The sequence below is a fragment of the Cyanistes caeruleus genome, chromosome 14 (assembly GCF_971803275.1).
Source record: "Cyanistes caeruleus chromosome 14, bCyaCae1.hap1.1, whole genome shotgun sequence".
Classification (NCBI taxonomy): domain Eukaryota; kingdom Metazoa; phylum Chordata; class Aves; order Passeriformes; family Paridae; genus Cyanistes; species Cyanistes caeruleus.
The window spans coordinates 793,461-813,644 of record NC_141714.1 but is presented as its reverse complement, the minus strand read 5'-3'; the positions used below and the strand labels follow the sequence as shown (position 1 = coordinate 813,644).

General features: G+C 34.1%; 1 protein-coding gene across 50 annotated transcripts in view; it reads right to left on the bottom strand.

The window, feature by feature from the left end:
- Nucleotides 1-20,184, bottom strand: part of LOC111929294 (protein fantom) — a 42,838-nt gene that overhangs the window by 3,239 nt on the left and 19,415 nt on the right. For 4 of the 50 annotated variants that reach the window (XR_002864637.2, XR_015276376.1, XR_015276357.1 and 1 more), the window contains 13 exons: nt 20,026-20,132; nt 19,762-19,818; nt 18,393-18,572; nt 17,610-17,727; nt 15,950-16,402; nt 14,759-14,910; nt 13,192-13,275; nt 9,247-9,415; nt 8,045-8,166; nt 7,560-7,600; nt 5,098-5,281; nt 3,541-3,625; nt 1,493-1,626 (listed from right to left, as the gene is read on the bottom strand). Coding sequence is in view for 13 of the 50 variants with exons in the window: in XM_023926849.2 (XP_023782617.2) it covers nt 1,493-1,626; nt 3,541-3,625; nt 5,098-5,281; nt 8,045-8,166; nt 9,247-9,415; nt 13,192-13,275; nt 14,759-14,910; nt 15,950-16,402; nt 17,610-17,727; nt 18,393-18,572; nt 19,762-19,818; nt 20,026-20,132 (1,845 nt within the window). In the remaining 37 variants the exon portion in view is untranslated. Of the gene's footprint in view, nt 1-1,492; nt 1,627-3,540; nt 3,673-5,097; nt 5,282-7,511; nt 7,601-8,044; nt 8,167-9,246; nt 9,416-13,191; nt 13,276-14,758; nt 14,911-15,949; nt 16,403-17,609; nt 17,728-18,392; nt 18,573-19,761; nt 19,819-20,025; nt 20,133-20,184 lie in introns of all 50 variants that reach the window. The other 46 variants (XR_015276353.1, XR_015276366.1, XR_015276354.1 and 43 more) reach the window with 24 other exon arrangements.

Genomic DNA, 20,184 nt, shown 5'->3' with positions numbered 1-20,184 from the left:
AAGTAGTTGTCATTACATGGTAATGATTGGTTTACAATAACTAGTAATAAAACCCAGTCATTCTGGTCCTAATAATTCTCTCAGATGAGGATAAGGAATATTAAGAGTTTTGTGAAAAGTGACTCAAAAATTACACTTACAAAATTAATCAATCTTAGTAAATGGGAATTATGACATTGGGAGGTATGGTCATAAATTCCAGAACAAAAATCAATTTTCCATAGAGAGATTATAAAACACGTTTTTGGAGGAGCTTTCGTACTTGGAGAAAAGTTATTGGTGGAGAAAAGCTTAAGTTACTGAGCCACAGCAGGAAACACACTAAATCTGTATATTGTTTTTCCAGAGTATAGAGATTTGATTCTTAGAATTTTCCTTATCGCATTCCTGTAACTGAGTATTTTAGCAACAACATGGATGCATATCAGGCATGATAATGAGAATGGATAAGAAAGCCTATTTTTTTCCCTCATTACTCAGCTCCCCATTGCTCAAGGTACAGGAATTAGACACAGCAGTAGAAGTAATAAAGCTACATCTGCCTGGCATTCTGCTGGGGCTCACTAGAACTCTTGCTATTGCAAAAGGCACCCTGTGAACATGAGTGCTCTTCATCCAACCATTAAACTAGTTCACTTACTGGGAAAGGAGAGTGACTCTTTTATAACAGAGGTGCTTTCAGCTTCTTCACTAAGCTTCACCCCAAGGGGGAAAGAGGATTGAGAGGAAAAGGAAAGGGAAAAGTGCACCATTGGCAACCATGTTCCTGCTGCCACAGGGAACAGGAAATTGAGCAAGGAGAATATTATCGTCATAGTCAACAAAAGGACCAAAAAGCCTTCTTGAGTCTTCTTATCAGTGTTATAAAAATGCATCCTATGACCCCAGGAAATGGAAGATTCCACACTTCCTACTCACATCACCTTGCTGTAATGAGTCACAATCATTTTGGTCACAGTCTGTTACAGAAGGGTGCTCACTAAAACTGATTCCTAATCAAAACCACCAGTATTTCATAGTGTCTCATACATGTTTCATATGGAGGAAACAGACTTGAGGTGCTTGGGGTCATAATGTAATTTCAAATAAAATGCAGATGTTAGTAATACAAAATTGCTGAAAAAAAATTAATACAAAACAAATTTTTATACAAAATACATATTTATTGTCCTACCACCATGAAGTGTGTTGTAGAAAAGAGAGCATTATAGCAGTGGTCATGGCTTGAAAGTTCTTAGGTTTTATGAACTGATTTCTATGAGGTCAGAATGCTGTTTGGTTTGGGTTTTTTAAAAAACAGACTTAAAGGAATAACACTAATAGATAGTTTTTGCAGACTTCTGCAAACAAATGTGGAAGGTATTAGTTAGTATTAAAGAATTTCTTATTGAAACAATGTCAAACAATTACTTGCACAGCAATGCCTGCAAAGCAGAGATTCAATGAATTTTAGGCTACAGAAGCTTAGAAGAAAGTGATCTTTAAAACTTACCATCAATATCTTGCTCAATGATATCTCTTTGCTTCTGAAATATCTCTTTTAAACTGACATAAGCAATCCCAATATCCTCACATTCAAGATCCTGTTCATCTTCTGGGGGGTCACTGACCACTGTAAATTTTAGGCTAAACACACACACACATACAAAAAAAAAGGTATTTTGTTTTCAAAAATGGTCAAAAATCAAATTACAAATGATAAAAAAAGAAAAACCACACTATTTTACAAGTTTAAAATGCATAGAGGTGGAAACATTTGGTGTATGGGCAGAATCTTTCCATAAATTTTGTTTCTTGGTTCCTTGCAATGATAAAGTGGAAGACTGGACTACTGATGAACTTCTGTCTTCCTATTTATTCAATACTGAACTGAAATTTCAGCACAAGCCAAACCAGACATTCTGATAACTGTAGGAAACAACCTACTTAGTAACACAGGGGACAGTAGTGACATGATGACACATGTAAGAGATTAATGCTTCTGTTCTGAAAAAAAGCTCACTGCTGTTATTTTACTTCATTTTTACCTTAGGTTTGTAAAATATTTAATGTAATTATCTAAGTATTCATAGGGGAAATTGCAGCACACAGACCAGCTGTTGTTGCACCGTGTTGAGGAGTCCATCCAGTGCAGGTGGCTCAGGAGCAGCTGCAGGTTGAGCACTGGAGAAGCCCAGCCCAAGGAGAGGCTGTGAACATCCCTTAGCGTAACAAAGGGCCCAGGGACCGATGGCCCAGTCAGACTGGGTTCACTCGGGGACAAGGCAGGAGCTGATGACCCCCAGACTATCCTGTGAGGGTACAAAAGCCCAAGGGGTTCCTTTGTTCAGGGTCCCTCATCTGAGGCTCCAGTTTGAACTGCTATTGTCTTATTTAATTACTGCACCGAAAATTAAATTATTTTAAGGATTGGGACCTCTAAGACTGAGTGACTGGAAACCTGGGCTGGATTTGGTGAGGGCAACTGGTCTTGACTGGGACAGCATGGGGGGTGTAGCTGCAAAGGGACCTCAGTCCCAGATCAGGTGGTGAAGTGTGACTGCCACAGAGGTCCTGGATTGCTGGACAGGGAAATTTCTTTAGCAACTAAATTATCTGACAGGAAAAAATAAAAGGAGTATTTTATCCTTGTTATTGTTAAATCTTAGTAAAACATGCTTTAGTAGCATATGTTTAGCAACTTTCCTAATACAGATGGCAAAATAAGGGATATGGAATGAAGAGAGATCACTGTCACTCAGAGTGAATCAGTGATTTGTGAGTAAGATTTACATATGACTGACACTTCAAATGCAATCAGCAGGTATCCTAATCTTCTGCAAATTAAATGGATCTTTAAATTAACAGTTGTTCCATTTTAATGAAGATTTACATTCAAAAAGAAACAGAATGACAGTATGTAATTCATTCTCTCCAAGTAATGCACATGGTATCTCAATGAAAAAAAAAAAAAGAACAAATTTATTACTATGAAATAGGACAAGTTTAACTGATACTCTTTCTCATATGTATTCATATAATAGATGTCTGCTACATCCATATATGTATATATACATACACACACATTTTTTTGTTCGTTTTTTTAAATTATGGGGCCAAGGAACACTTCCTGTGTTCTTAAGTTCTTCTTATAGTATTCTGAATTTAGAAAGCAACAAATGTACTACTTTACCATCAGAGATATGTGCTTTTCAAATTCATTACTGATAGACTACTGATGATTGAATATAGAAACTCTCTTTTGCAAAACAAAGTTGTTAAAAAAAAATCACCAATGAAACAATTTCTCTGAAAAACTAAACTACAGATTTAAATAAACATTAGATGAGTATGCAATATTCCATTCCATATGTACCTATTCAGAGAAGAAGACCAGCAGCCACATCAGAATGCATGCATCATTCCTAGCTGAAACATTTCTTTCTTTTCCTGTTAGTTATGTATTTATCTACTTAGGGTTACCTTGTAAAGACAAACAGAAAGGCAAACCACGAGCATTTACAAAGACCTATAACAGTGGTTTTCAGCATTAATCTGTACCTGTCAGCAGGTAGATCTGGCTTTAGAAGAATTGACTTGAGATACTCTCTTTCTGCATGATTATCTTCCTTATCAACATTTATCACTGCAAAGCAAATAAATTAATAAAACCGGCTATAATTTGGTTTTCACCTATTAGAAGAAAGAACATGAAGAAAAGAACAAAGAAAAATAAGCGTTTATTTCTTCTTCTTCTTCTTTTTTATGGAAAAACAACTTTAGAATCATGTGATCTAATGAATACTGTCAAAAAAGATGTAAGCAGCATCTAAGCATGTCACAGAGCTGCTGCTTTCTATTAATGGCAATAGCAGCTATGATTTTAAAAGCCAGGAGTCTTTACTGCTTTGTATTAGAAGTGATTTACTGTATTTCTTCCACTAAGGAAGCTAGAGATAGTGAGAACGTATGGCAAAGTGCTTATCCTTTTTGACAGCCTCAGTAATTTAGTCCTCATTTCCTGCCACAGTATTTCAATACGAGAAATTTTCAGACCAATGGATCGGAGAAAATCTGCCATCTATATTTCCTCTCAAGTGGGCAATGCCAGCATAGCCCATACCAGCATAGTGGTTAATGTGACATTTCCAATTCCTTTCAGTTTTCAGCTACACATGGAACGAACCAATAGTTTGAGTAAGAGAAGGATCTAAATGAGTGAATTCTTTGGCAAATTGCATTCTACAATCAGGTTTGTAGATGGTAGCAATTTTAAAGATCTCACTGAGACATCATTTCTGCAAAACCACTTTTATGTAATTGTTTTTAAAAGAATGCTTAATTTGAATGTCTGTATTAAGGGTTTGTCAGAAATAGCAAATTGATTCACCTACTTCAGAATACGCTCAGCTAAAAGTCCAAGACTGAAGCACTCAGGCTGAATCTTAAATGAAATAAAATTTTACCAGGAAGGAAAAAGTTAATGAATAATTGAAATATGATGAAATAGCCGGGAAAATAATTAACAAGAGAATAATAAATTATTACAATTGTTCTATGTATGCCATTAGTGTAAATATAAAATACTAATTTGCAATGTATTAGCATGAAACATGGATGAATCTGTTCCCCTATTAAAAAAGTTATCATTAAAGGAACACTGAGTATTTGCAAGTAGTGACGAAGTCTAATTACATATTCTCTCTTTTCAATTGTGTTTTAGATGTACAGGTTAGAATGTTTTTATTTTGCTGCATCATCATGTACCGATAGAAAAATTATCATCATGCTCTTATAAAAAGAATATATAGATTTTAGTTATGTATAGTCTAATTTTGAAATTTATACACTACCAACATATTTAAATCTGTTGTGATGTTACCATTTTATATACCAGCCTCCTTCAGCATTTCATATTATACTTGATAATTGCATACTTACCTCATTTCTTTAAAATCACTTTTAGTATTTCCCAAAATATTTGGAAAATAGGCACATAGAGTCGGAACATGGAGAAATGCAGCTATAATATATAGGAAGTAGGATTTATTGCAGGTATTTTCACAAGACAGAATTTAAGAAAATAACCAAGCCTGGTCAGGAATACATCAGACTTACCAGTGCTATAGTTATAGTGAATCCTCTGACCACCTGTTGGTTTTGGAAGAGACAGTGGGGTCTCCTCTGCAAGGAAATTGTTTAATCTGCATTCTACAAACAGTTGCTGTATTGTTTCATCGGCTGTAATTCGTGACTCAGTAAGACAGAGTGATGTAATTTTAATCCAGATTTTTTCAACTTCCTATTTAAAAAGAAAATATAAACATCACACAAATTATTTTTTGTTTCTATAAGCGTTAACATAAAACAAACATACATATATATATGTAAATCATTGGCTTTTTTATACGATTAATACTGATTGATTAACATATACAAAATGAGAATCTAAAGCTCCAGGGTTTGTAGCTAAGATTGTTGTTGCAAGAGATACTGATTGCCACTCAATGTTTAAAATATTTTTGCAGTAGTCATAGTTATAGTCTGCTGGTTATCTTTATGTAAAAATACTATATGAATCACAAAATAAAGCTGTCATAATTTTTACCTACACAGTAAAGTGATCCTGTAACGGCTTAAAATAATGCCAGTAATACAAGGTACTGAAGTTTTCCAAATAAAGAGTTGTTAGTACCTACGGCAGACTATACTACAAACAGTTCAATAAAAAACCCATCAAATCACAAAATTCTTAGGCATGTAAAATAATTATGTATTTGTAAAGAATTCAACTTCATATAGTGAACTTCCCTAGTGATAATAAAAGTAATATCCCAATTGTTCTTCACCAGAGCCTTTTCTTACTATCTTTAACTGAAATGACATTTTTCTGTTCTTTATATGAAATTGTTTCATACTGTTCTGCAGTCTGGAATATTTATGTACAGATAGATTTTAATAAGTTTTATTTAAGTGGGCATGTTGGACTCAAGAGAAAGAGTCACAATTATTTCTCAAAGTTACTCTGGGAAGAAAGAAGAAAGAAAAGCCAATGTGGTTTCAAAGCTGGAATATGTAGGTGAGCATTCAATGATGATATTCTTCAAAGAGCAAACAGAACACACTGGATATAGAAATGTTGATTTTTTTTTTTACTTATTTGTTTTCAGTATATTACTCTCCCTTCATAACTTTATTAAAAATATTTCTTCTATACAGAAATATTTTGAAGATTTTTAATCAACTTAAGATTTTCTTAAGAAGATTTTCTCAACTTAAATCACTTGAAGTACTAAATCACATTCAAAAGATGAATATTTTCTATATTCAGTCAGAACTCCAAGTTAATGTTCTTATTTAATATGGAGATAGATTACATTTTGCTGAGCAAATGATAGAATTAATCAAAATGAAAAGCAATGTATCCTATTGTGAAAATATCCACCATACAGAATAATTTCCATTGCTGTCAAGTCCTTTCAGTATTTCATGATGTAATTTTACCCCCTCCTTTCAAAAGACTTTTCCTTTTATTATGTATTATTTTATTATGTATCCTATGACACTTTAACTGCAAACCCAAATCTGGATAAATATTTCAATAAGGTTCTTTCACTATTCAGAAGGCTCATGGAAATTTTACAGAAAAAATTCCACACTGTTCTGTCTCTACTAATATAGGTATATGGGTTTAGTAAATTTTTTTTCCTAAAATCTAGTAAGTTAAATGGATACCAAATGTCATTAAAGTGATGGTCTTTGACCTGAATATGCTTTTCATATTCAAATTTATAAATGAAATGAAATGAAGTATTTTATGATCAATCATACATCATAGACGAGAAGCAAAAATAAAGAAGCAACTGGTACAGCTTGATACTGGAAAATCTGTTAGATATGCCTTATAATTAATATATCTAAGAAATAACCATGAACTGTCTAATCTGTAATATACAAAAAAATCCCCAGTATGATCTTAAATGACTCAGTCTGGTATACAATTCAGATTTATAAGATAATTAGCACAATGATGTCCAAAAATTACAAAATTTACAGTATTTGAGTACCAGTAGGATAATTATCTCAAAAGATAAAAGGCAATGATTTCTGATCTTTAATAAACAACAAAAAATAATAGCAATTTTGACATGCTGTATTCTGTAATCAACCCAAGAATTCAAGTAAAGTAATGCATATTTTTAAAATCCAACTTTTATCACATGGTGCCTTAATAGTGTGTAGCTTTTACTGTTTTTATCTACCATTTACAAACATGCACATTGCTACCGATGAACAGTTCAATGGAAGGACACAGAAACTGATCAACCTGAAATGAATCTACATAGAAAATCCTCTCAGAATTGTTCTTAAATAATTTTGATAAAATAAAATAAAGGATGACTAGAAAGGTACATAGTAACTGTATTAACGTTTGACTTAACAGTGATTACTAATATTCATTTTAGTTCTCAAAATTACAGGTGAATTTTTTTTAACATTTTACATATAAATAATGCAGTCTTCAAAAGTACCTTCTGTATCTTTCTGAAGAACATATAAGTGACAGCGTTTCTACATACCTACTGAGCTGAAGACATGCAATTTCTTTGAGAAGTACTTTCTACAGATTAAAAAAAAAAAAGAAGCAGTATTTCTTATACATGTTTCTTGTTGCTAGTTACTTTGTAAGATACCACATAGCCTTGAAAAGAGCACTTCAAAAAATAAAACTTCCTCTAGGATATCACATCGCAGAACATTAAAGCCTGTTAATTTTAAGTACTAGTTTTATGGTTAAGATTGTTCGGCCAATGTTAGATCTAAAAGTGTGAAATATTATTTTTTTGAGAACTATCCTATTGAAATATTGTTCAAAGTACATTTTCCAAATTTGTATTATGCTGTGCTACTCTGCATATATGACTTCAAGCCCTGAATTGCTGATTTTAAGAATAAGTCAAGAGATTTTGTACAGTACATGTACAGTTTCATTGAAAACTGATGTTAGATACAGCAAAGCTACTCTTAGTGGACATTAGGCTTAAAATATTTTTCTTAGTCTTACCAAATAATTACCATGTACACTCTGACTCAGCTGTTTAATATTTGTGGATACCGGACTTGAAATGATACAGTCATCACTGTCAGTTTTTATTGATTCAACAGCATCATCTTGATTATCTTGATCTATAAATAAACAAACAAACAAACAAACGCACGCAGGTAACACTTGCTATATTTTAGACCACCTCAGACTGAATAAGAAATCTGATAGCAATGAATTTCCTTTTCTAATATAAAAAGAGTAAGTGCCAGGTAAATGTTCTTTTCCTTGAAGAACATTAACACTGTGAATCAATGATCTTTACAGTCATCTAATCTGTATTTTTTCTGGTTTGCTAAAAAAAAATAGTGATGTTTTCCAGACACAAGCTGGCAAATAAAGTAAGTCCTGTAACAAATTAAGTATGCACAACTGTTAGCTTTAGTTAAGAATATGGCCCGAATTTGTGGATTTTCTCTGACTTCCTTCAACACCATGCATACATGAAAGAAGAATGCACTTTTTTACTTTATTAAAAAATAGTTCTGTATTCAGGTGCATTATTTTCTGGAATATTCTAGAGCATTTTTTTCCATGAAGGAAATGATAAAGACAACTGGTATTCAAAATCAACATTCAGCAAGTTTTTCCAATCTTTCTAATTAATTCTTATGCTAAAGCTGCAGAGAACTAAACAAAAATTTAGCATTCTTCTTCTGCTTTTATTTTAAACTTGGAATCATGGACTTGGTTATTGCCCTAATAAACAGTTTAAGCTCGGAGGTGGAATAGGATGACTTGGCTTTTATAATCTTTAAGTAAATCTAACAACTTTGTGGCACATAAGTGATATGGCATACTAGCCCTCTCACTGTCTGAAAGGATGCCAGTATCAGCATTGGCTGTTATCTGCAGACAAAAAAAGCATACTCATTAAAATAGTCTTTGGAACAGCATAGTTCTAAGGGAGAATCTGAAGACATTTAAAATAGAAACCAGGTTTCCTTTAATATTGTACAAATCTAAGTTATCTATTAGATTTTTGCAAACAATTACAATATGGTTTCCATCTGGGAAGAAAACACAATTTACCCACCACCCAACTTCAAGTGCAAAGTACACCAGATTATAATTTATGTCATGAAGTTTCTCATAATGAGGCAGCTTCCACTAATAGACAGATTTTTTCAGAAAATACAGCTACTTCTTAATATGAATTCTACCTTCTGGTTGCAATTCTTCAATTATTTCTGTTTCATCTCTAGAAGTAATCAATGTTTGGTCAGCCAACTGCTCCTCTGACAGATGAGAGAGCTCTTTTTCCTGCTGAATTTCTTCGGCCATCTCCTTCGCTTTGTCACCTGACACCTGTTTAGCCTCCTGTACCACATGCTACAGAAAAAGATAAACTTTCAGTCTTTATAGAACTCCTTGAATAGCAGAAGTTACTAAAGTTCAAAACTTGAAGAGTTACGGGCTACGTTCATTATCCAGAGCCTTTTAACAATTGCTTATTATTGCTTATGCAGTGCAGGAAACAATGTCAACTGCTGTAACATATAATTCATATACAGCAGAAAGACATTTATCTAACTGCATTTGTGAAAACATAACTATTTTAATAATTTTGTACCTGTCAACATATATACAGCCTGTTTGATTTCCAGATTAATTTGTATTTCATCTTTTTCTACAAGTTCTACAAGACTCAGTCAAAAAACCCCAAAACACACAGAAAACACCACCACCATTTTTCTAACTTAAATTATACAGTATTTTCTGACTCAAAAGCAAAGTAATATAATATAAAAAAATAATCAGCTCTGCTACACAGTAAAAACATGTTATCTAAGGTAAAATATCTTTAATGCACAATGTATTCTGAAGTAATCTTACTATTTTCCTTCTCTTTGAGTTCAATTACACAAAATAATACCTCATCAGCGGATAGTGCATTACAGACAAGGCACCTTCCATGTAAACTTGCAGTGCTTCATTACCTATGCATTATTTATTATCCAACAATTCTCCTGTAGGACTGAATTTTTCACAGAGGCACTGATGCCTCACCTCCCACCCTCAGAATCCATGAAAAAGCTTTCAGCTGTCCACAGAACATCTGAGCTTTTCAAAACTGGACCTGAAGAATTATTTTTGTTCCAACACATTTGGAGCCACACAAAGAAAAGCAATGCTAACAAACACAACAGAGTCTTGTTCTATAAATCAAGGTTATCCTACAAGTTTTCAAGTCATAGAAAACTGACTTTATGTGTCTTATGCTCCTTTTTGTTACAGATGTGTCATAACCATTGTGTTTTATACAATGTTTGGCCATTCTTCTTAATTCCTTCAGTGACAAGAGTTACACTTTGTGGATGAAAGTTTCCGAGACAACAGTTTTTGCTTATTCTAATTGACCAATACCACCCGATATGGTCAGAGAGAGACTCTTCTCAAGCAAAGCCCCAGATGAGGGTTGAAGCAGTAAAGTAAAAGGAAAATAAGAGCCAGTGATTAAATACTGTGTTATACCACTAGAAACTACAGTATACCACTAGAAACTACAGTTTGCCAATCTGCCACAATTTACTTTTACAACCAATTGGGCCAATACAATAATTAATACTTTTCTTCTCCTCTAAGTGCTACATAATGTGGTGGTGCATCCCTCCTACATCATCTGCAAGTACATCATCCTCAGTGCTCTACTCGCAGACACACTTTAAAAGCCTTGACAGAACCAGCTGAGCAGTGAAGTGTCTCTTAATCCTGTCAGGTAAATTGTGAGGCATCACCAGATTGTACCAGGAGCTCTGGCATGATGTAAATGGGCACAATCAGAAACATCAGCTGCCTAACCAAGATGGGAAACAAAGCATAAGCAACTGTCCTTTTCAGCCTTGGTAAACCATTTACCTGAATTGTAGCTCGAGAGTAATGGTATCATTGCTGTTGCACTTTGGGGAAAAAACACCAGGAGCAATTGATTTGGGCTTTGACCAGGAGGGAAACTGGTGACCAATAATCACCTTGCAACCCCATAAACAGCAGTCCTAAATGAGACCCTTTGAGCTCTCCTGAACAGCAGCGGCTCCACTACACTGCCCACTCCAAGTGGGACCTCTCAGAGCTTGCAAATCCTCAAGTTTGCAATATCTGAAAGACCGTCACTGACAACGAGGCCTGGGCTGACACCACACATCTCCACCTTCTTCGAGGTGTAAGCCTTGCCAGCTGGGAAATGGAAAGGGATTTGATATGAGTATTTCAGTGAACCCAAGAAGAACTTTTGATAGCTAAATTTACACACATCGGCCTGCACATAATTTTACCTATGTGCATGTGAATTGATTTTGGTATGAATGTTACTATTTCAAATCTGTAGTTAAGTCATTATTATAATTGTAGTGAACCCTATGAAACTGCATTTTAAATGTTAACGTACTTCCATATTATTTTCAAATACAGAGCCCTAAGTGTGGAGGAAGCCCAGTCTGAATAAAACAAGGGGAAGCCTTTAATATACAGTAGACAATTAATATATAAAAGTAGGTACAGATTTACTGGTGGAAAAGCATTTGGACAGGAAATTATGTCCTCCTTTGCCTCCCTGCATTAGCATCACTGATTCTATCTTCTGCTAGAGCTTCCTATGTATGAGGCTGGACCATTCTTACAATTAGTTTGGATGAGTCAAACCATTCATCCCACTTTTAAGTGAGTCTCCTTTTCTATTTGCTTTGGCATGTATCACATTGATATGAACTTTTATTAAGAACTAGATTGATTCTCTGCTATTCAGAAAATTAACTGGAAAATGAATTAGGCTTCCCATTTTAATCTGTCGAACTTCTGTTTTTCTTGCATGGACACTTTCTTGCCCTTTCATCACAAGACTTAGACGTCAGAGAAGCTGTTCCATTACTTAGGCTTAATAGTCCTTTTGTCTTTAAACAGACAATGAGCCTTAGATTTTAAAACAGCTAGAGGAGCTGCCAACCCAGCAATAAAGACTTACGATGAGAGCAAGCAGGTGTCTCACTTAGAAAATCCTAGTTTGTGAAAATTGTCAAACTTTGAGAAGTTACTATTTGGATAGCTGAAGATATTTTGTGTGTTTAACCATCCAGCTAACATTTCAGTTTTTCATATCTAAGCTCTCAAAAGATTATATTCACCAACATTTGACTTTTTGTTTTTTAAAGTTAGTAAATGCAACAGATTGACTTAATTCTTATTTCCAGTCTATACTGTATAGCTCTCAACGAAGTTCTAGTCATAGTAAACTAAACAGTAACAGAACCTGTTAATTGAAAAGATGCTAACTTTTCAAAGAATAAATCCAATCAAGTAATTTATGAAAGGAAAAAAACCCCACAACTAGTTCTCAATTAATGCAATATTATTATTATAATTATATATAATATATAAACATAACCTTTTATAATTGCCTGTTGAAGAACCTACCTTTACTTACTGGAATTTACTTAAAAGACTAACCACAACCTATCTTAATTCTCTGAATGTGAATTATTTCAGAGGAAAATTTACAAAATGCAGCAAATACATTTGACTTAGTTCCACGCAGACTCTCTTAAGACTCTGTAAGGCTGTACAGATGATAGTGTATCCCAAGTGAAGAAGTATAATTATTTTCAGAATAATTATACTCAAAATAATTCAGAATGTGTGCAATCTCAGCTGATAAACTTCATTTTAGAGGTGCCTCTGAACTATGTCAAATTATGTATCTCATTATCCCAACACTCAGGATCTATTTGGATCAAGCTGGTTTCTATAGAGCCCTTTATATGCAGTGCAGGTGGTACACTGTAGAAAGACACTTGAATAATGCAGAGAGCTGAGAAACACAGTGCAGAGTGAGTTGATTGGTCCTCTTAGAATCTGCCCTAAGCCAGCAGAAATTGAAGCTTGTAAACTGTGGAGGAACATCAAGCAGTTCTGAGGGAGTCACACAAATACCACTGCATTCCATCCCCCACCTATATGCAGTACTATGCTATCATTCATTGCCTGGGACATCCCAGTATTGTGCTGCTAAAATAATCCAGTGTTCTTGATTATTAGTTCTACAAATTGCCCATATGAAGCCGTAAGCAGCCTTTCATGCTTCAACGTTCATAACAAAAATACTCGGAACTTACTGACATCTGTATCGTACTAAGATCCAGAAAAGAGACTCTCTTGTGTGCTTGAGCTGCACGCTGCTTCATTTTGAGTGTTGGTGTCTGTAATAAACAAATATATTGAAGGGCACTTATTGCCATTTTATTTTACATTAAATTATGAGGAACTCTAATATTTTTCAAAGCCAAATCTAATGGCACTAAATTAAATTCTAATCAGACATAATTTAACAAATTCATACACAACATACTTCTCTGATTACATCATGGAACCCATGGAGATATTATCTAACACATAAACTCACTATATGGAATAATATAAAAATTTGAGTTACTCCAGATACAGTATTTTAAACACCTTAGCTTACAAAAAAGCCCACTAAAACCTCTAGTATTTTAATTTATACATTTCAACCTGTTTGCTTTTATTTCTTAAACAACTATTAAAGATGTCTGAAAGTTCCTTCTTTTTCTGTGGCCCTTATTTAAATGTGATTGTACAGTGAATTATATTGTCAAAATTCTCTTCAATATCCAGCTAAAAAACCCAGCAAAAAACAAATGCAAAGGAATCTCAATCTCCATCTCATAATTTTCCAATGTTAAGAACTACTTCATTACCTTTTTTGAAAAACTGCTTCATCCATTCTATGTATCTAACATCCAGCTGGTTTAAAATTCATGAGCGTGATAGTAAAACATAAGGCACTCACAGCTCAAGAAAATTAAATATAATGTCAAACGTTCTAGTGAGAACTTCAGTAAAAATAAATAACTAAGTTTGAGACTTTGCCTCTTTGGGTAAGGTATAATTCAACTGGTTCTTAATCTCTTTAGATGAAAAACTGCTAATGTATTTTCTGGTTCAAGAACCTTTATTACACTTTGAATGTATCAAGACTTGACCTAAGCTATTTGAACTCAAAAAAGAAAGAATTAAAGAGTTAATTTTATCAAAACTATCACAGAATCATAAAATGGCTTGGATTGATAGGGAATTTAAAATTTTGTCCCAAAATCCTTGCCATGGGGAGGGACACCACCTTCCACTAGACAAGCTGCTCCAATCCCTGTCCAATCTGGCCTTGGATACTTCCAGGGATGGGGCAGCCCCAGCTTCTCTGGGAAACCTGTTCCAGTCAAAGGAATGGCTGGAGCAATGTCAGGAGCAGGATAGGCTGGACATCAGAACAGATTCTCTCCACAGAGGACGGGCACCAAACAAGCACTTCAGGGAATGAAACCCCAAGGCTGCCAGACCTCCAGGAGCATTTGGAAAATCTTCTCAGGCACAGAATGGGATTGTTGGGGTGTCTGTGCAGGGCCAGGAGTTCGACTCAATTATTCTGATGGGTGCCTTCTAACTCAGCCTGTTCTATGATTCTACGAAGAATTTCTGTCTTCTAATCTAAACCTACTTTCTTTGAGTTTGAAGTCATTCCCTCTTGTCCTATGCCCTTGTAAAAAGCCTCTGTCCACTGTTCTTGTAGGCTTCCTCAGGTATTGGAAGGCTGCAATAAGGTCACCCTGAAGCTTCTCTTCTCCATGAAGTAATTCACTCTATCAAGTACAGACCCAAACATACCTTGGATGGTTGTTCATGCTCTCTAAAACTGGGCATTATATATCCCAGAGCCTTTGACCTCTGTTTGTAGGGAATAATTGCTTGGTCCATAGGAACTTGTAACCTGATCCAGTATTCTATGGTACCATAATTTTGAATGTGTCCTGTTTTCCCTAAGGAATAAACAGGAGATTGCATTAATTTTCTTTTCAACATTAAGGTATGTTACTCAAAAGCTAGGAAAAATCACAAATTAAAGATTGTGCCTACGCATTACACCAGTGCTTGTGATGTGAAATCTGTTTTATGTTACAAACAAGAACAACTCCCAGGCTCCCCTTGTATGATCCAAAATAAAAACATGACCATTTTTTCCTACTTATGTATTTACTACAGGGTCAAAGCAAAGTTCAATATTTTTATCTCTTAAAGGCAAATAAAGGTTAGGACAGTTTTGTATGCTAACAGTTAGAAGCATCCCAAAAAGAGGTATGCAATTTAAATTACTGGCAAAAATGCCACTTTACAATGCCTTATTAAACCAGATTCTTTACAGCAGTGGCCAGTTAAGAGATCACTGAATACGCTGATCTGGCAGAACATTTCTGGAAGAAAAAATAAGCAGCACAGAATATTCAATACTTTTTAGAAGTGTCTTGTGGGTTGTCCAGGATACCTTAAAATTATTTTAATATAATGAATATGAATGTGCCTAGAATAATGCACAAAACATAAATAAACACCCTCCTAGACTATGCTATTATATTAAATATTATTAACCATAATCACCATAATTTGTACCTTTTTCACTATCATATGGGTTTGTCTTATCATCATAGATTACATAATTTCTTCCTTTGGTTATTGATAAGGGACAAGAGGATATACTTATGACATTCAGGCCAGATATAAAGCATTGATGTTTGATATGGGCGAAGTGGGGGTGCCTCCTCTTTTGGGTTTTTTCCCCTTTTACCCTGAGGTTATAAGCCATTATGGGTAAAACTGCACCCCTCCCAGCTTTCTACAAGTGTTGGCAGAATCACAAGAACATGCTGCACATTCAACAGAAAATAGTATTCTTGTAAACACTTCTCTTTTTCCTTTTGAAAGAATAATGTACAAATTCATTTTTGTCAAATATGCATTATTTATCACTTGCAATATAATGATACATAATCAAACAGATTACTTTGTGATATTATTAACTACCAACTAAATTTGCTGTGTAGTAGATCTTGCCATCATTTTCCAAAATTTCCTGGAACTTAAGTTGACATGAAGCAATTGTTTCATAATCTATGCCATACGCACGATGAACCTCAAGTGTGACGCTGTTTTCCTGTATATAGTGGAAGAAGCTGTCATCAGACTGCACAAGAAACTGAGAAGTGAAGTCATATAATGGGGCGTTCCCATAAACTACTGGGGTTATCTGAAGTTCAAAGTCGTAGAATGCGTAACTACAAAAGGTTGCAGGCTCCAAGTCACCAAAAGTGTGCATAGCTTCAGAAGAGAAGATCACTTTGCTGATATGAATTTCAAAAAGGTTCTCTCCTCTTTCTAAATTAACAGTTTCAACAAATCCATCCACTGGATCACTTGGCAATACTTCTGGTCTGGACTTAAGTGGTTTTGTATCATAGACAACGTCTCTTAGTTGGGCTGCAACAGATAAAATAGAGCTATAATATGATTGTCTTTTAAAAAAATTAAATATAATTAATGACTGAGAAGAAAGGATAAAAGCATAATTCAATTATATTAACAATATTACTTTTGTAAAGGCATTACCAAGAAGAATTCATACACTGAATGCCCACTGAGCACACTGACAACAGTCAGGAGTATTTCCTCAATGAAGCTGCCTCAGTATACATAGACACAGGACCCTAACAGTTATTGTCAAGTTATAAGGGAGTTAAAAAGCAAAAATTCAGAAGTCTTATGCAATACTCCAGGTAAGTATCATTATGCAAATGTAACAGAGATTTAAACGCTTATTTAAAGATTATTTATTAAGATGTTTATTAAATTTTCCAGAGAAAGAAATAATACATCTGACTTTTAACATCTGTTATATCTTGAGTGAGTAGAACTATCAGCAAAGTCCTTCACATGTTTCCAAGCTTCAGGTTGTAAGTGGTTAGTAAGTGGTAAACACAGGTTGGATGGGGCTCTGAGTAGACTTCTAGTGGAAGGTGTCCTGCCCCTGGCAGGGAATTGGAACGAGATGGGTTCCAACCCAAGTCATTCTGGGATTGTATGACTCTAAGAAATCAAAATACGTGCTTACAGAATTAGGACATAAACCATGATGCGGTAGATGCAACTTGGAGAGAAAATGTGAAAATTGTTTCAACATAAGTGCTTGTAAAATATTCTGTTTGAAGCTTCCTATGCACCTTTTACACAGTGAAGCCATGAAAAAACACTTGAAATTCATCCTGTTTAAATACTGTGTCAGTCTATTATAACATGACTTGAGTAATTTTAGTAACAAAGTGATTCTGTAATGATAGTACTGCAAAGTAAAAGGTTGACCATAAAAGCATGTTTTATTAAAAAAAAAACCCACAAATTTGGTAATTTTATTCTTATTCAGAAATAGCTGCAGTATAAAAAACACTTTGCTGGATTTGGTTTAATTAATAGCTATCATTATTAATATAATATAAGTCAATGAAAATTAACTGGAATATATACCTTTCCATGAAAGAACTGACCTCTCTACCAGTTTTAGGAATGGAAAAGTGCTTCAACTGGAGAACAAATTTACAACAGTAATTTGAAAGAGATAAAATATATAAAAAAAAATAGTTAAGAATATAACAGATATATATAAAAAAGATATATATATATTTCAAGATACCTTCTAGTTTTCTGATACGTGCAGCTCTAATATCAAGAAGATGGGTATACTGTTCCAGTTTTAACTCATAGTCTTTCTGTTGACTTTCCATCTTTCTTGTCATTGTTTCTACCTCAGTCTGAAAAAAATTGCACGTAAAAAGAACTTCTGAGGATTGTCTGCATTGATGTTGCACATGCTTTTGGCTACAAGTTAAAATACAGTTAGATTTGAGGAAACAACATTTAGAGTATGCAAAAATAGCCACAGTTTTTCATTTACCAATACAACAAATCAGTTCTAATTTCAGCAAAATCTAAAAACATCATGAGGAAAAACAGAGTAGCTTTTGTTTTAGGACAATATACCTAATGGTTTATTTAAAGATTTCGTTATTTTAAATGCTAATTATTTGAATGAAAAGTCAAAATATAATCTGCAATACTCCAGCAGTGGAAGTAGAAAGAAGACAGTGAAAGCAGAGTGGTATGGAAAAGGAAGCTTATTTGATAAGCATATTTACTATCTTACCTGTGAAGACCTGGTAGGACCTCAGAGATAACCCCAAGAAGGAACAGTCTGAGGGTTAGGGGCAGGATGAGCTGAAAGGCTACAGTTTACAGTCACTTGGGTCTCACGTTTTTTAAACCAAACATTCAGCAACAGCAGATTTTATGTTTGGTTCTCTATGCACAGGCTGGCCTTGTTGCTGAATTTGCAAGTCTTAATTATCACAAGTGTCAGAGCTACGAAGGTTAAAATGTTATTATCAGGTTATTTTCCACTGTGAGTAGAGTTTAGTACCTGGTAATCTTTGCTAATTTTGTGCTGTACAAGTAACAAATTCCTTGTCTTTTCAAGTTCTTGCACTGTTTCCGCGTGTGTTAACTGCAGCTCCTGCATGGAGTACTCTGTATCTTTATGGATATCATCTTCCACTTTTTCCAAGAACAGAAGGTCCACGTTATTCTGTTGCTTTCGGTCCTGGAGCACATTTGAAAAAATTGCTAGAAAAGACTTGTAAAAGATTTGCATGTATTTGTGCTTGGCTAAATGCAACACTGGAATATACTTTCGGTACAATAGTGAGACAGCAAGCAGAACTTTATAAACTTAAGCATACGGTAACACAAAACCAGGAATGAGCTAGACTAGAACATGTCAGGATTGTTTTCAGCAAAATAATCCCATGATTATCAGAAACCAATTAAAATACATGAGATATTCTGAAGCAATCACTCCTGTCTATCCAATGAAAATACAAAAATATACATTTTCCTTTCTTATAATTAATAATCCTGCCTCCATAAATGTACACACCCTAAATTATTATTCTCAAGTCTACATTCTTTCTGTTATTAATACTGGGGAGATAATTTTCATTGAGGTTTATTTATTTATTTTTTTTTCTGTTTTTCTTTTTTCATTTTCATTATATAATCATCATTACAATAAACACTTCTTCAAGAAAATAAAACATAAGTTACCCAAACAGTGGAAATATTGCAAAATTATTTGTTCACTGATTTCTTCCAATCGCTCCAATTTCAATTTGTGCAAGAAAAAAAAATTTTTTCTGTATTTTCTGAGTATTCTTATTTTTCTGTTTTAATAAACAAAGAGAAGTTGCTAAGCACTGCTATACCACATATTGGAACTTCCATGCTTATGGTACATTTGCATCAATTACAGAATTAATAAACAAAATTGGTTTTTGTAAACATTATATAAGGATAAAAAGATGCCATGATAAATCATTTAACTGAGAAAAACTAAGCTTTTTTAAAATGGCTATGAATCTCATTTAATTAACTTTTGATGTTATAATGAATTATTTACATGAATTAAGATTTAATTCTGGCAATTTTTTTATCTTCCCTTCTGATTAACTGTAAGTAAAAAATGACAAAGCACACATTTGAGCTTGAGGCATTAAACACTAAAAGATGCTCAAATAATTCAGCTCTTGAAAATCCAGGAGTGTAGAAAGAATATAATGGTGAGCCAAGGGTTTAACAAAGAAGATAAAACCCAGCAAACCCAACCAACAAACAAAAACCTCTCGCACAAACAAGAAAATTAGAGAATGCAGAATAGAGAATTCTAGAATGGATTGGGTTGAAAGTGATCCTAAACATCATTTAGTTCCAATCCCTCATTCTTTGTAAGTTACCTTTATAAGCAAGAGGTTTTCACTGAGTTCTGCCACACCAACATCACTTCCCTGAAACTTAACAGAAAGGTGTTATCAGATGTGAATCGAAGAAATTGATTCAGAATAATAAGGTACATTCTCACTACACATGATATTTTGCTTGATAGCATGAATACCTGAACACTTATTTTTCTAGATTCTTTGAATTTCAATAAGTATCTGCACTATGTATAAAACATAGAGGGGTTTCTTTCTCATATTTGAAACAAAAATATAGCTCACCTTGGTCAAAAACTTCACTTGATTTTTCAGATCATCTACTTGCTGCTTTTGTTCCAGGTAGCGTAACTGCAGGTCTTTGTTGTCTTGCATAAGCTTTTCCTTTTGATCTTGATTATAGAAGAACAAAATATTACACTTAATTAAACACAGTTAAAAAAA